The sequence below is a fragment of the Vulpes lagopus genome, chromosome 8, assembly GCF_018345385.1.
Source record: "Vulpes lagopus strain Blue_001 chromosome 8, ASM1834538v1, whole genome shotgun sequence".
NCBI classification, from domain to species: domain Eukaryota; kingdom Metazoa; phylum Chordata; class Mammalia; order Carnivora; family Canidae; genus Vulpes; species Vulpes lagopus.
This window is the reverse complement of record NC_054831.1, coordinates 13,604,557-13,620,051: the sequence shown is the minus strand read 5'-3', so window position 1 is coordinate 13,620,051 and position 15,495 is coordinate 13,604,557. Positions and strand designations below refer to the sequence as shown.

Sequence of the window (15,495 nt, the reverse complement as noted above, 5' to 3'; positions counted from 1 at the left end):
AAGTAGAATCCTTTCAACTTCTTATGCCCCTCCTGTCTTATGGCTGCTATCTTCCTAACTCTCTAATAAGCTCTATTCCCTACATTTATCCCCAATCTCTCTTCCTCTTTGGGATTATTCATATTCAAGTCACTCTTCCAAATCATATTCATTAAAAGGCTTGTACTGCAAGCTCAGACAGCCTTCTTCCTGTCATCACCCTCAACAACTCCAATATTCAACATAATAGGTTCGTAATAGGTCCTGTTTCCTTCAACAACTTAAGTTAGAAAAAAGGGACAAGACGTCAGGAGAACAAAAGATATGCAACAACGAAGCACTGAGGATGGCATACTTACCAAATCTTTCATTCCATCTTCACTAGTCTCTTTTGGGAGACTAAAAACCAATGGCTTCCATCAACCACAGAATAAAACCCAAATCCCCTACAATGTTTTTCAAAACCTAGTCCAACCAAATTTACCACTCTCATTCCCAACAAACATATCTAAGGCCTTTTATATTCCATCTACACTGATCTTACCTGGCAATGCTCATACCTACCTGCCTTTATTCATGCGATTTTCTTGACTATTTTTTGCCTTTGATCACATGATGAATCTTTAATAATTCTTTAAGGGTCATCAAAAGTGACCTCCTCGAGAAAGTGAGTGGGAAATATCAGTGAGGGTGACAGAACAGTAGAGACTCCTAACTCTGGGAAACAAACAAGGGGTGGTGGAAAGGGAGGTGGGCAGGGGGTTGGGGTGACTGGGTGACGGGAACTGAGGGGGGCACTTGACAGGATGAGCACTGGGTGTTATGCCATATGATGACAAATCGAACTCCAATAAAAAAATATACAAAAAAAAAAAAAAAAAGTGACCTCCTCTTTCTACTTTGCCCTGAATCCTCCAGCAAAATAATTTCCCTTCAAAACTGATTACCTCACTAAAATTGGGAGATTCTTGCTGACAAGCATAGTGTCTTAATTATTTTTTGGTAGATGAAACACAGGAGATTCAATATTTGTGGGCCTCTGAACCGAATCTGTCTTTGCTAACAAAAATCTTATCCTGTTTCTATCAATATCCTTTTGTAATTCACTGCAAACATTATAATATATTCTGTACATAAATGCCATAAAAAAAAACTCTCTACGTTCATTCACATTTGCCTAAAAAGAAAGGAAAAGCAATAAAAAAAAGCTTTATTTAAAAAAGCTAAGTCTTGGGACGCCTGGATGGCTCAGTGGTTGAACATCTGCCTTCAGCTCAGGGTGTGATCCTGGAGTTCCAGGATCAAGTCCCGCATCAGGCTCCCTGCATGGAGCCTGCTTCTCCTCCTTCTGCCTATGTCCCTGCCTCTCTCTGTGTCTCTCATGAATAAATATTACAAAAAAAAAAAAAGCTGTCTATTAAGTAACTGGCTTACAAAATAGTCCAAAGCTTACCAAGAAATACCATCTTCATTTCCACATGCATGTACCCTCATAGAAACACTTTAATTTACTGGTGAATAAATATAATATTTAAAATTCTGGCTCTTCTCATTCTCCCTTCAAAAATGGAGAAAAATCAACATGTTGAAAAAACAGCTTGTACAGAGACATCATTTTCAGCAAATGAAAGCCTACACACAAAAAATATGGTGTTATTTCACAAAAAATATTTTTCAGTTTAACACACACACACCCTAAAACAAGAAAGCCATTTAAAAATTCAAATTATTCTCCCTCAAAACTTCAGTTTCTCTACCTGTAAAACAAAGTGCTTAGAACTGATCAGATTACTAGGCACAGATTCAAATGCTTAAGTCCAAAACATAAGCTCCCCAAAGGCAAAGACATTTGATATAATGCAAATGCTTATTAGACCAGTGCCTACCACATAAGAAGTCCTCGATAGGAAGTTCTCTAAATGAATGAAAAGTGAGCAGGATCAAGCTCCCTTATTCTGCCTTCAGCCCAAAGAGATTATTTGAAGAAGAGAATATATGGATGATTTCATTTTTTTTCATTGTGCAGATATAATTCCACTTATTCAATAGTCTATTAGTGAACATTTAGTTTTCAGCATTTTTAGCATTTAAATAACAATGCTACAATAAATATTAGTGTAAGTACTCTTTATGTATTCATATTTAAATGTATCTATAGGATGAATTCTCTTTTTTTCTTTTAATCTCAAGTTTTTATTTAAATTCCAGTGAGTTAACAGTATAGTGTAATATTAGTTTCAGGAGTAGAATTTAGTGATTCATCACTTACATGTAATACCCAGTGCTCAGAAAAAGACTTTTAAAACCACTGAAATAAATGTTCTTTCCTAGCAATAAGAAGTTGTTTCTAGTAGAGCTAAAAGTCAACATCTTTTCTGTTTAAACTTTCAAAGCACAAGATTTAGCTCCTTTATGAGGCTACCATGTTATTATTCAATTATTACTATAGAGTCATAATTTGAGAGAGAAGACGAAATTAAGCACAAGGCAAATCTAAGAAACCTGTTAAGCATCGCAAAATTGGAATAAAGTTCCTGCCACATTAAAACCAAAGAAAGTTTCTCCTCTGATTTTAAGAAACCAATAAAAATTGTTTTTATTCTAAATATGTATCGTGGCACAGGAAAGGACAACAGTAAACTTGAAAACTATAATCTTCCTCAGTCTTAAAAAACCAAAATCAAGACACATAATCATTATATAATTTTAAAGCTGATTTAAGTGAACATAACCAATCCCAATCTCATTTTATAAATTAATAATCTTAAATCCAGAAAAGTCTAGTAATTTGTTCAAGACTGTTAGTGGCAGAATTAGGTCTGAAGCCCAGTTCTCCCTACTTTTTACCCAGTATTTTTTCTACTGCAGTAACTTCTAAATTATTAGACCAGTGCCTACCACATAAGAAGTCCTCGATAGGAAGTTCTCTAAATGAATGAAAAGTGAGCAGATCAAGCTCCCTTATTCTGCCTTCCTCCCAAAGAGATATTTTCATTAAGTATTCAGTAGTAGACAGAAGATGCAAAAGCAAGTCCTCAGTTACCTTACTATGAACTTAAACATTTTGTCAAGTTTAAATCCCAAAAAGAAATCTTTGTAAAGACTCCAAAAAATGGAACAAGACACTTTAAATATCTTATAATTTTGTCATGTAAACCTCAATAAAGCTGAAGGAGTAAAAAAAAAAAGCTCCATCCTTACCTAACCCTACACACAAGAAATGAAACTGATTAGCACTACTACGTTGAAGTTTAAAATGGCCTTTAGAGAGCCATTAAACACATACACAAACACAGATAAACAAAATGGTTATGAAAACCACAACTCTGCTAAATAAATGCTGACAATAAAGTATTTTATAACAAAGTCAGAGCTGAATCTGGCCATTTTCTGGTTTCCATTGCAATCCTCAAATCTACCTGAAATGTTTTAATTCCTCACGATTAAATTCCTCATTTCTCTTTTCTGTGTGATTTCAACTACTTCCAAAGCTTTGAGCACCATCTATATGCTCACGATCCCCAAATTTACATTTCCAGTCCAAATTTCTCAGAACTAGATTTGCATATCCAATTTCATTGGCATCTTAAAATTAACCTGTTTAAACAGAGTTCCTTTTTCTACCCCAAACCTAAATTTAAAAAGTGGAAACACCTTGTTGTCAGAGAGCCAAAAACCTAGAAGTCATTTTGGATTTTCTCTTCCTCATTCCCCAATCTATTCAGAAGTAACAATCTTTCTACATTCAAAGTATCCTGACTCTGAAATCTTCCCACTGTCACTACACTGGTATAAATCACCACTATCTCTCTCCTGAATTACTGGATTATTCCTTCCTACTCTCCTCACTTCCATTCTTGGGCCCTCTAATTTATTCATCACACAACAACAGGAGTAATATTTTAAAAATCTGTATCAGATGTCACTGTCTTGCTTAAATTCTTGAATGGCTTCCTAACGTACATATAATTATGAAACCCTTATACCATGGCTTCAATGTCTCTCTCCAAACCTCATCTTTGTCCCATTCTTCCCCACTGTCAATATTTAATTCCCCATTCACAACAGGCTTTGTTTTCAATTTCTCTATTCCAGGGACTGGGCAAAGGATGGCCTGCTGTCTTTTTAAAATAAAGTTGTATTGGAAAACTGCCACATTCATTCATTACATATGGTCTATTGCTCCTCTGATGCTACAATAGAAGAGTTGAGGAACTGATGACTGAAAATGTATGGCTTAGGAAGCTGAAAATATTGACTACCTGGTCCTGTAAAATGTTCTATAGCCATCCCCCCTTTCCTGGAATGCTCTGCAACCCACTTTTCTCATGAGCACCTTCTTATTCTTCAAGTCCCCTTTTACTCAAAAAGCCCTTTCTTGCCCTATGTAGTTGCCCACATCATTTTTCTCTATCACTGTGTCCTGTTCATGATTCATAATAACTAAACATTTGTTTACTTGTTTAGCTGTTCTCTAGAGTACAGGGATCAAATGAATTCCAACATATTTTTTATACTTAAGTCAGAGGCAGGCAAATAATACATACTCCTGAATGTGGAATAAGGTAATAATAAGTCTTATATGGTTATTTTTGAGAAAATTATCTGTAATATTAAAATCCTCAGGGCACCTGGGTGGCTCAGTAGGTTAAGCGTCTGCTTTCAGCTCAGGTCATGATCCCAGAGTCCTGGGATCAAGCCCCGCATCTGGCTCCCTGATCAGTGGGGAATCTGCTTCGCCCTCCATCCCTCACCCCACTTACGCTCTCTCTCTCAAATAAATAATATCTTAAAAAATTTTTAAATCCTTAAAACTAGAAAGTAGCAGAATTTTTTTTCTCTAGTATAACCACACTTTTAAAGTTATTTTATTTAGGAACAAATGTTAAAGAAAAGGTAATCCCTGTGAATTCTGAAATGTTTTCATATTTACTAAAATGAGATTTTTTTTTTTCCTATAGCAAGGCACAAACGCTACCCATATCACTATCTAAGTTTTGCTGTATGGTCTAGAGAAATTCACGGAGTTCCTTTGGGTCTAATTTTCCTCAAAGGGAACATTCTTCTAGAGGTAGGAAGAATATACTACATCAAGTAAGAGAAAAACATTTGGCTTTTCTAGGTCTTCTTCAATTTTGTGAACTCACTTCTAAAGCCAACAATCTGGGGATCCCTGGGTGGCTCAGCAGTTTAGTGCCTGCCTTGGGCCCATGGCATGATCTCAGAGTCCTGGGATCAAGTCCTACATTAGGCTCTCTGCATGGAGCCTGCTTCTCCCTCTGCCTGTGTCTCTGCCTCTCTCTGCGTCTTTCATGAATAAAATAAATAAAATCTTTAAAAATAAATAAATAAAGCCAACAATCAATTACTTTCATCTCAGAGAAGTTCCTCCATTCCTCTGCCCTGATAGTCTGTGCCACTCTGTTTTACCAAAGGTGTTGCTCAGATGTTTACTATTCTCATACTACAACCAGGGTACTAGCAACTGATTCTGCATAAAAATTGTATTTCATTTGAATCCTCAATGTGAAAAAAATAAGTTCTGGCTACCTATATACCATAGCACTAAAATGTACACTTTAGTAGAAAATAACTGATTTAAAAGAAGTATCATTGCTTACATAGTTCAGCAAAGTGCTAAAAGCACAGTGAACAACAAAAAAGCCTGATTACTAGACCACACAGTAAAGCTTTCAGAACCACAAAAAAGGAAAACGTTTTGTGAACTGAAGATGGCTACTTTCATACCCCAGAACCCTAACCCATTCTCTCACCTTCCAATCAGAAAGTACAATATACAAACAAGTCAATACCAGTATCAATTTTCATGGAAACCACACTTCTGTACATCTGGTAGGAAAAAAACGGGAGATTTCCTACATCAGAGCACATTTAGGCTACTATATGATGGCTCTGCCTGTCAGTTAACAAATTTCTTTGGGCTGTGTCCCCTTCATAGAGTAGTATTGTATTTTTTGGGGGGGGGGGTAGTACTATATTTGTACAATTATTAAAAGTTTTCATAAGAATGAAGATAAATGAAAGACAAAAATGAAAGCATAGACACTACCTGAGGTTAAAAGACTTAATTCAACTGAAATAAAGAAACCAATCATTAGATATACTGATATTGGTACATTTCCTAGTTAAAACTGGTCAAATGAGCATTTGTGGGAAAAAAAAATTAACATTTTCAGATGCTGCTCATGTATCACTAATGCCTATATAAGAAAAATAAAAAGAATTGAGTGTATATAATTTCTTCAGCACCATTAACTTGAATTCATGTTCTTTGGAACATATTATAGGAACTGTCTATAGTTAACCTTAGATATGGGACCACCTTAGCAACTCACAAATATACTGAAGCTCTTACAGTTACCATAGAATTATTGTTCACATGACTTCAATTTCTACCTAACCATGTTTCTGAGTCCAAAAATCACTTAAACATGGACTTCCCACTCTGGTCTCCCCTCCTCTCCTTACTTTTTGAATGAGCCAATTTTCAACACAGCGTGTAAGTACAGATGTTTTTTCCGCAACTGTGCCCAAGGTGCAAAGCAATGCTTCAAAACAAACAAAAAAGGCGAATCACACATTCAGGCCAATTCCTACCGAGCTATCTTTTTTCCTCACTTGCCAATTCCTTAGTATATTCCCAAAAAAAGGCTACTCCAAATCTCTTCATCTCATTTTCAGAAGATGCATGGCTTAATTATTAGATTTGTAATAGTTTTAGAACTAAAGAATCTCAGGAGATATTACTGCTAGCTCCTTCATTTTAATTATAAGTAAACCAAGAACTAGAATTTAAAAGACTACAACTTTACAAACACTGATCCAACTGACATGAAGTCCCTCCTGCATCCTCAATTTCAGCATGTTTTTTTCATCTTGATCCATTCATTATGCCTCAGGAGCAGATCTAAAGAGGAGTCAGGGACTCAGCCTGAAACCACGCTGCCCGAATACTGTTCCAGTTAGGCCACTTACTAGCTATGTCAATCTGGACAAATCACTAATTCTTTGTACCTTGGTTTCTCCACTTGTAAAACAGAATAATGCTCTCCAGCTCACTTGGTTGTGACCATTAACACATGTAAAAGCACTGAAACTGAACCTAGCACATAGAAATGCTAAGTAAGAGTTAGTTGTGACCTCTACTGTACTCACTATGGAACCTCTGGCAAATGCTTCTATTCTTTTACTTTACTGTTCTCAATTCCATACTCTCTCCATATCCAAGAAAACAGTTGCTATAATCTTCACCCCTTCAATAGCTTTAAGTAAAACTCTCCCACTCCACATTTCCTCTTTCTTTTGATGCCATGTTTCTTAAATTAGTCTTCTTCATTTCCCACCTACATACCATAGTTTGCTTTTGAAGATTCATCCTTTGGCTCTAGGATTTTTGTTCTCTGAACTCCAATACTTCTTCCTCAGAGTACATGCTACCACACATCCAATCCTGATCTTCAGTTTGAGTTCCTGCTCAGGCTCTAAATCTGTGTATCTCTAAACACAGGATATTTCTAGCTGAGCATTTTATGATGATCTCACACTCAATTTCCCCCACTACAAAATGATTTCTAAGGTACCTTCCAACTATAAAAATCTCCAATATTACCTAAAACAAAATTTGTTATCTCCTCTAGCCATTCATTTATAGACTATCACTTTACTCAAATGTTTCCAGGTCCTCCCCAGCTGCTAGCAAACATCTCCCCAATTCTACATTTGTATCGTTTTCATCTTAATCTTCTTAAAATATTCTATCACATTATCATCCACTTAAAAACTTCCTCTGTTAAGTCCAAATTCCTTAGCTTGGCATTCAAGTTTTTCCCTAATCTGTTCCCAAGCCATCCTTATATTAGAATCCACTAATCCCCATAAATTACTATATACCTCAATCACACTCTATTTACCACCTAAATGTACTCAATATATTTCTGTATAATCACATGACATCTGCCATCCTGGAATGCCTTCCACATTGTTCACTTATATCCCAAATTCTCATGGCTCAGTTCAATTTGATACTTTCCCATGAAATCTTACAGCCCAGGGTAATCTCTCCCTCATTACAATCCATTTATTGCCTATTCGATTCATTTGCCACTTAATTATATAATGCCTCACACTGTTATCTAAATGTCTACAACATCTTTCACATCACAATATAAACAAGGGATATCTTATCTCTTTGCATCCACTGCATTTTCCTATAACGCTGTGCAGAGTAGGTACTAAAGAAACTGTTGATTGCAGGACAACACAATCACCTTGCTTCATGAGATACTAGCTACCTGCTTATGTAATCCCATGTAAGAGAAAGAAATTACGGAAGGAATAGTAGAAATAGAAAGTAACTACTTTGTAACCACCTTAATAATAATGATTCATGCAAGAATCATCAATGGATGCTAGAACATCACATGAAACATCCTTGGGGAACAGGATATTTATACAGTCTCAAAATATATCTGAACAAATTACTTATGAATTACAAAGGGAAAAAAGGTACCTTCACAGTGGAGAAATCTGGCGGACACCAAGTGATCAAAGTTAACATCACCAATAATGGGATAAACTGACATCATGTGCCTCCTGATGTGATGCACTGAGGACACAACATCACTTATGTATTATTCCTGCCAAAAATGCATAACCTGAAACTAGTCATGAGGAAACAATCAGACAAACCAAAAACCGAGGGACAATCTACAAAACAACTGACCTATACTCTTCAAAAATGTCAATGTGCTGAAAGACCAAAAGCTGAGGAGCTGAGTGTGTGATCCTGGATTGGATCCTGGATCAGAAAACAAACTGCTATAAAGGACATCACTGCTACACAGAACAACTGATGAATTTGAATGTGGACTGTATTAGATAACGGTATTATACTAATGTTATAAACTGCCTGATTTTGAACATTATTCTTTGGTTAGGTGACAGAATTTCCTTGTTCTTGGAAACATCCCTAAGTGTTTCAGGGAAAATGAATTTAAAACTTATTTTCTAATTCTTCAGCAATAATCGTAATACCAATAATAGTAATAATTACAAGTATCAATAGAAACATTAGGAAAAATGTGACAAAATGTTAACAAGTGGTATATCTATAATACGAAAGATCATTGTACTATTCTGGTACAACTTTTCCATTTTTTTCAAAATAAAATTTTAAAAAACAAGCACCCTAATACCACACAAAAACTCTTGAGAAGTTTTTATCTATCTGTGGTATTTTACATTTTATCTGACAATCTTAAAGCAAGACATACTTGCAAGAGAAGAGTTTGCGCTAAGCATTTATTTTAAAATAGCAAAAACATCTCTTTAGAACCTAAGAAGCATTTTATAATTTTAATAGCCCAAGAGTAATCTTTTTGTTTTTAATTCACATTTACTATAGAACTCAAGTTAAAGTAAGTCAATTTCAACTGGCGAAAAGTCTTAAGGTGGTATTTTTTAAACAATGTAGTTTTACTTTATTTTCGTATATACATAGAAAGTAAAGAAAGATAAAATGGACTGACTGGTCAAGCATTTTAAGGAAAAAATGATCTCTAATTCATATATTAATAAACAATTATTTGTAAATTAGTCAAAGTTTGTTTCCTTAATTATGATTACAGATAATTATTTATCATAAATCACAAACTTCATTTTCCCTCAATTATAAAAAATTCTGATTTAGCTGATTTAAGTTTTAAGTAGGTTTTATAATACAGCCATTAGTTGATTACTATTTCTATAGGCTTCCTGAAGCCTTTAAAACTAATACTTCTAGTCAAAGTACAACATAGTATATAAAGGATTTCCTAGATTCCATATAATTAGCAATAGTCCTTTAAAGTTGGATACCTTATTTATGAGATGTTCGGTAACAACTTCTCTTAGTCCAGTGTAGAGCTTTTCTCCATGTTTATGCAAAACCATTGTATAAGCATTTCTATAGAGCTCCTCAAAACTAAGACCACTGTTATTCTTACGCTGGATTTCTTGAATTGCATTTTTCAGAAGGTCCCATATGCTGTTTACATATTTTTCATCCATGGTCATCTGTAATATCCGAGAGAAAAAGAGACAAAAAAAAAAACACCAATGGTTGAAAATCTTTCTTGTATTTGTCCATATAGTAACTATTTTGTTATATGGCTATGATTATAAATCTGCATGACTTATACGGATGTTAACAGTCTATTTTAACAAAAATAAAGGGATACATATAAAAATAGTTTTTAGAGCTGACAGAGCAATTTTTAAGAAATCATTTAAGACCTCCCTCCTTTCTCGTATGCCCTCCAACTTAAATGAAATCATAATCCCCGATGTTAATACCTGCTTTAGCCCAAAGTGTAAGACATCTTTTACTTAGTTTATTTAGTAGAATACAAGCTCAGAGAGATACTGAGACAGAAAGAGTTCCTTGATTTAAAAAAATATTTAGGGGGTGGCTGGGTGTCACAGTGGGTTAAGCCTCCGATTCTTGGTTTCGGCTCAGGTCATGATCTCAGGGTAGTGAGTCTGAGCCCCATGTTGGCTCCACACTCAGCACAGAGTCTGCTTAGGTTTCTCTCTCTAGCTCCCACTGCCCCCTCTCTCCCTGCCCTCCCCAGCACTCTTTCTAAAATAAATAAATCTTTGCAAAAAAAAAAAAAAAAAGAGGACATGAACACTATTTTCCTCTCTTGAAGATTTATAGAGCTCCCTAGCAAATTAAAGATTGGAAGGAGACCTGCCATTAAAAACAAAACAAAAAAAGCCCACATTTTCTGTTTAACCTAGCATTCTTATTTTCTTCCTTTCCCAATTTAGATTCCATAGTTCATTATTTGTAGCTACCTCGCATACACCCATGAAACACTTGCCCCCCACCCCTCCAAAATGTCATTCTAAACCCCATCTACACACCTACTCATCACACGCACCAACATGTGTAGCCCAAAGTAAATGAACATATATACACTCATATTCAATACACCTCAGTTTAAATTCATCACCACTAACCACAATGGGTCCTGAGTACAACCCAATAATCCTACAAGACTAATGATTCTACCTTCCTACATGATTTTATACCATCTCCTTTGTCCTCACTCTAGGATAATGACTCGCTTCCTGTTCTACAGAAAACAGAAACAATCTGAAAACGCACAAACCCCGACCATGTTGACCAATTTTATTACATAGTATACTACCTCTACTGTTTTTGTGCTCAAAGTACTAAGGTCTTATACTCAAACTAGACAGGGACTAGAAACATAGGCATCATCAAGGATTTGTTAAAAATACAGAATTTCAGGCTCTACCACAAACCTACAGAACAGAACAATCATCTGCGGTGACTCCAGATGATATGTATACAGAATGTTTAGTTCCATCCCAACTCGCCTTTTCAAGGACCTTCCTATCAATTTCCCTTCTCAGCATCATCACATTCTTTCCTCTCTGCTAGACAATTTCCATCCACATTCAAAATCATCAGTTTCCCATCCTAAAAACAAATCCTCACAAACCCACTATTTCTCCAATACTATCCAATTTGTCTTTTTCCACTTACAGCAAAAATCACAGGCCTTGAGACATTTCTATATTCACTGTCTCCAAGTCTCATTTTTTGCATTATCTCTTGCATCTACTCCAATAAAGCTTTCATCATCGCTACCATTTCATTTAAATGACTCAAGGTCACCAGTGACTTCCACCCTGCTAAATCTATATGGTCAGAGTCTTAGTTCTTTTTTTTTTTAATTTTTTTATTTATTTATTTATGATAGGCACACAGTGGGGGGGGGGGGGGCAGAGACACAGGCAGAGGGAGAAGCAGGCTCCATGCACCGGGAGCCCGACGTGGGACTGGATCCCGGGTCTCCAAGATCACGCCCTGGGCCAGAGGCAGGCGCTAAATTGTTGCGCCACCCAGGGATCCCAGAGTCTTAGCTCTTACCACTATCGACCTATCTGGCAGCAACTGAAGAGCTGATCACTCCTCCTTCAGATTCCTCACTTGCCTTCCAAGGACTACAGTTCTCTTGTTTTTATTCTTATTCCTCTAGTTCCTATTTCAGTCTGCTTACCAGTTCTTTCTCCTCACAGCAACCTCCAAACCTGAACTTTTTTGTGTAGCCACAACTCAGTTTTCAGGTGAAGTCGATTTCATCTATGCTCATAGCTTAAGTTAACCTCAAAATTTATATACTCTGGTCCTCTCTCCTTGATACAGAGTCCTATATTCAGCCATGTTTTCAATATTTTGACTTGAATACCTACTAGGCATCTCAAACATACCAAGTGCCAAACAGAAATCTTTATCTTTGCCCCTAAGTCCGCTTCCCCTGCAGTCCTCCAAGTAAGCAAATGTCAACTCCATCCTTCCAGTTGCTAAGGCCAAAAAGCTTGTAATTTCCTTTTTCCCTCACCTTGATTCTAATTCAACAGGAAATTCTGTTGTCTCTACCTCCTAAATGTACCCAGAATCCAACTCCTACTCACCTCTTCCACTACTACTAGCCTCGTCCAAACTACCATCATCTCTCAGAGTATTCCAACAGCCTCTAACTGGTCTGTTACTGCTTTTGTCCCACTATTATAGAGCAACCAGTGACCTAAAAACATAAATCATGTCACTCTTCTGCTCTCAACCCTCAAATGACTTTTCATTTCTCTTGGAGTTAAAGTCAAAGTCCTTCTATAAACTACAAAACGTTATTTGATCTGATAATCTGACTTCACCTATTCTTCCTCCTTGCTCACTGTGGTCCAGCCACACCAGCCTCCTTGCTATTCTTTGGAGTATGTCAAACAGGTTTGTTTCAAGGTGTCTGTTCATTTGCTATTCTGTCTCTCAAATGTTCTTCCCTCAGGTATCTGCATGGCTCATTCACCTTATCAACCTCAAAACTGTTCAGTCATCACAATAAAATGAAGCTTTAACTGCCCACTCCACTTAAAATAGCAGTCTCCTCCTACAAATTCACCCCCAAATTCCAATCTCAGATTGCTTTTTCTCCCCTCCCTTATTTCGTTTCCTGGCCTTTCTCCTCCCATCCAAATGTCAGCTTCATGAAGGCAGGGATTTTTTTTCACTGCAGAATCCCTCAGCTACTGAAGTAACACATGGCATATAACAGACAGTCATACTTGTTGATGGAATGATTTCCTGCTAATTCCTTATGGCTAAGGAGCTGTTATTTTGCCACATGATCTGCATTCACAACCTGGGAAACATCGCAATAATTATTCATCAGCTTCACAAATATTTCTGACCTGGACTGGACATAAATTACTGAGCTAATGGAATCCTCTCCAAAGAGACCAGGAGAAACTTTTGGAGGTGATGAATACGTTTATCGCAGAGATGATGGTGATGGCTTCACAGGTGAATACTTACCTCTAAATTCGTCAAGTTGCATATGTTAAATACGTACAGCTTTTTTATGTCCATCAAGCCTCAATAAAGTGGTTTATGAAAAATACCACACTCCTTCCAAGCAATGTCCAATGGATATGAATGTGAAAGAGTAAGGAATACGGAATATAGATAGGCAAAACAGTTACCCTAGCAATAATATATGAGCTCAAATTTCAGTCATAGAAGATTCTTAAGCAGATGACTCAAATAGAGTCTTATTATTCTAATCTTTTCTGGAGTGCTTAGAAGGAATTCTATAAAAGAACTACTTCTTTCTTATTACTTACATCTTACTCAAATCCCAGATCTACTAGAGTTTTCTGAAACGGCCTTAAGAGAATTTATCTCTACGTCCAAACTACTATTTTTATCAGATACCCTGATATGTAGGATGCCATTCATATAAGATATTTTAAATAAGATGTAGCTGTTCCTAAGTTTTCACAAATAAAAAGATTCAAGTCCATATGATAATGATGGTCTCAAGTACTTCATATACGTGCAATATGGTTTTATTTAGTCTGCGGGCAGCACATGCAGGTTATAAAAAAGCAGACTAAGACACCATCTCTTGACATTAAACAATGAACATATAAAGCAAAACATTCAAAACAATTCCAGAGAAAGACCAAAGTTAATGTGGACTATCAACTCCAGAGGTAACTATATTACTAATAGTTGAGCATAACTTCAAATGATCTCTTCAGGCTCTATAAAATAAGATCCCATGAAAGCTGGAAAATGTACAAAAAGATCCCTACCTGTCACGAATTACTTAATAGAAACTAAAGAATTTTAAAAACATAAACCAAGAGACTTCAAATACTGTAGAAATAACCTTAACATTATAATAAATCATTTCTCACATATATAAATCAAGAGTTGTTTTATAATCCAAGATTTTACGGAGTATTTTCCTCAGTACTCATGCTATATAAGGCAGGGCAGATATGGAGCCACAGGACAGCAATTTTAGGTATAAAAATTTTCAAGTAAATGAAAAAATAGACCCAGAGACATTAAATGACTTACCCCAAATCTCAGAGCAGAGACTAGAATTTATACATCCCCAAATCTAGTCCAAACTGCTGGACTCACATTACATTCTGCTAATACGGTATAGTAATATCACAGTGTGAGTCTCTGATTATCATGTGGTATATACTAGTAGAGAATATAAGTTTTGCTGTCCAGAAGGCATGGGTTTGTGTCATGGCTTTGCTAATTTAAAAGGCCATGTGACCTTGGGCAAATTTAACTCTTCAGAATCTTCATTTCCTCTCTTGTAAAGTAGGTTTAATAACAGTATCTATCTCAAAGGACTATCATGAAGATTAAGTAAGAATGTCAAAATTTAGCCCAGCCCCGTACAATCCCTCACATGCCGACTAATGAAAAGTGTCCAATGGAAGGCTCTCTTAAACTGTCATCAATGGGCATCAACTGTCAGAAGGAAAAAAATAACTTTTCAAGCTTAATAAATAAACGGATGCGAGATAAAAACAAGAGTACTGAAAGAGTACAAGTAGGCTAAATGCAAGTCAGTATAATGTAGCCTTCTTTTAGAAACACAATTCCCTACTTCCTATCTCGTATTCTTCCAGTGCCATTTAAAACATTTTAATCCCCAGAGTCCCGTCCTTGGCTCTTTTCACTTTACACTGGGTCACTATGCATTTCCATCATTGTCATGGTTACAATTACTACCCACACATCTGAAGTTCTAAAATTTACAAGACACCAGATTAGCAAGAGATTCTGGAGCCTCTAAAACTGTACACAAAATTTTGCAAATATAATGTGTGCATTTTTTTTTCCTGGATGAGGAGTCCTGTGCTTTTATCAGATTTCCCAAGAACTTTGGCCGACATCTCTAAGAATAAATTATTGACTTATATGCTAATTGCTCCCAAATCTGTATGGCCTGCCCAGATATTCCCCCAAAGTCTAAAACTACTTTATTCAACTGCCTGCTGGACACATCTCAAAATGCTCTAGATACAGATCAAATTTATCAAGTCCAAAATCCCTGTTAAAGTGATCCTCAAAACACACACATAACTTGCTTCTGTATTCTCTAATTCACAAGC

General features: G+C 36.2%; 1 protein-coding gene across 2 annotated transcripts in view; it reads right to left on the bottom strand.

Annotated features, from left to right (window-relative positions):
- CUL3 (cullin 3) overlaps positions 1-15,495 on the bottom strand; it is an 88,463-nt gene that overhangs the window by 58,343 nt on the left and 14,625 nt on the right. The window contains exon 2 of one of the 2 annotated variants that reach the window (XM_041765542.1): positions 9,856-10,053. The exons of the other annotated variant lie outside the window; for it this stretch is intronic. Coding sequence (XP_041621476.1) covers positions 9,856-10,053 — 198 coding nt within the window. The remainder of the gene's footprint in view (positions 1-9,855; positions 10,054-15,495) is intronic. 2 annotated transcript variants of the gene reach the window in all.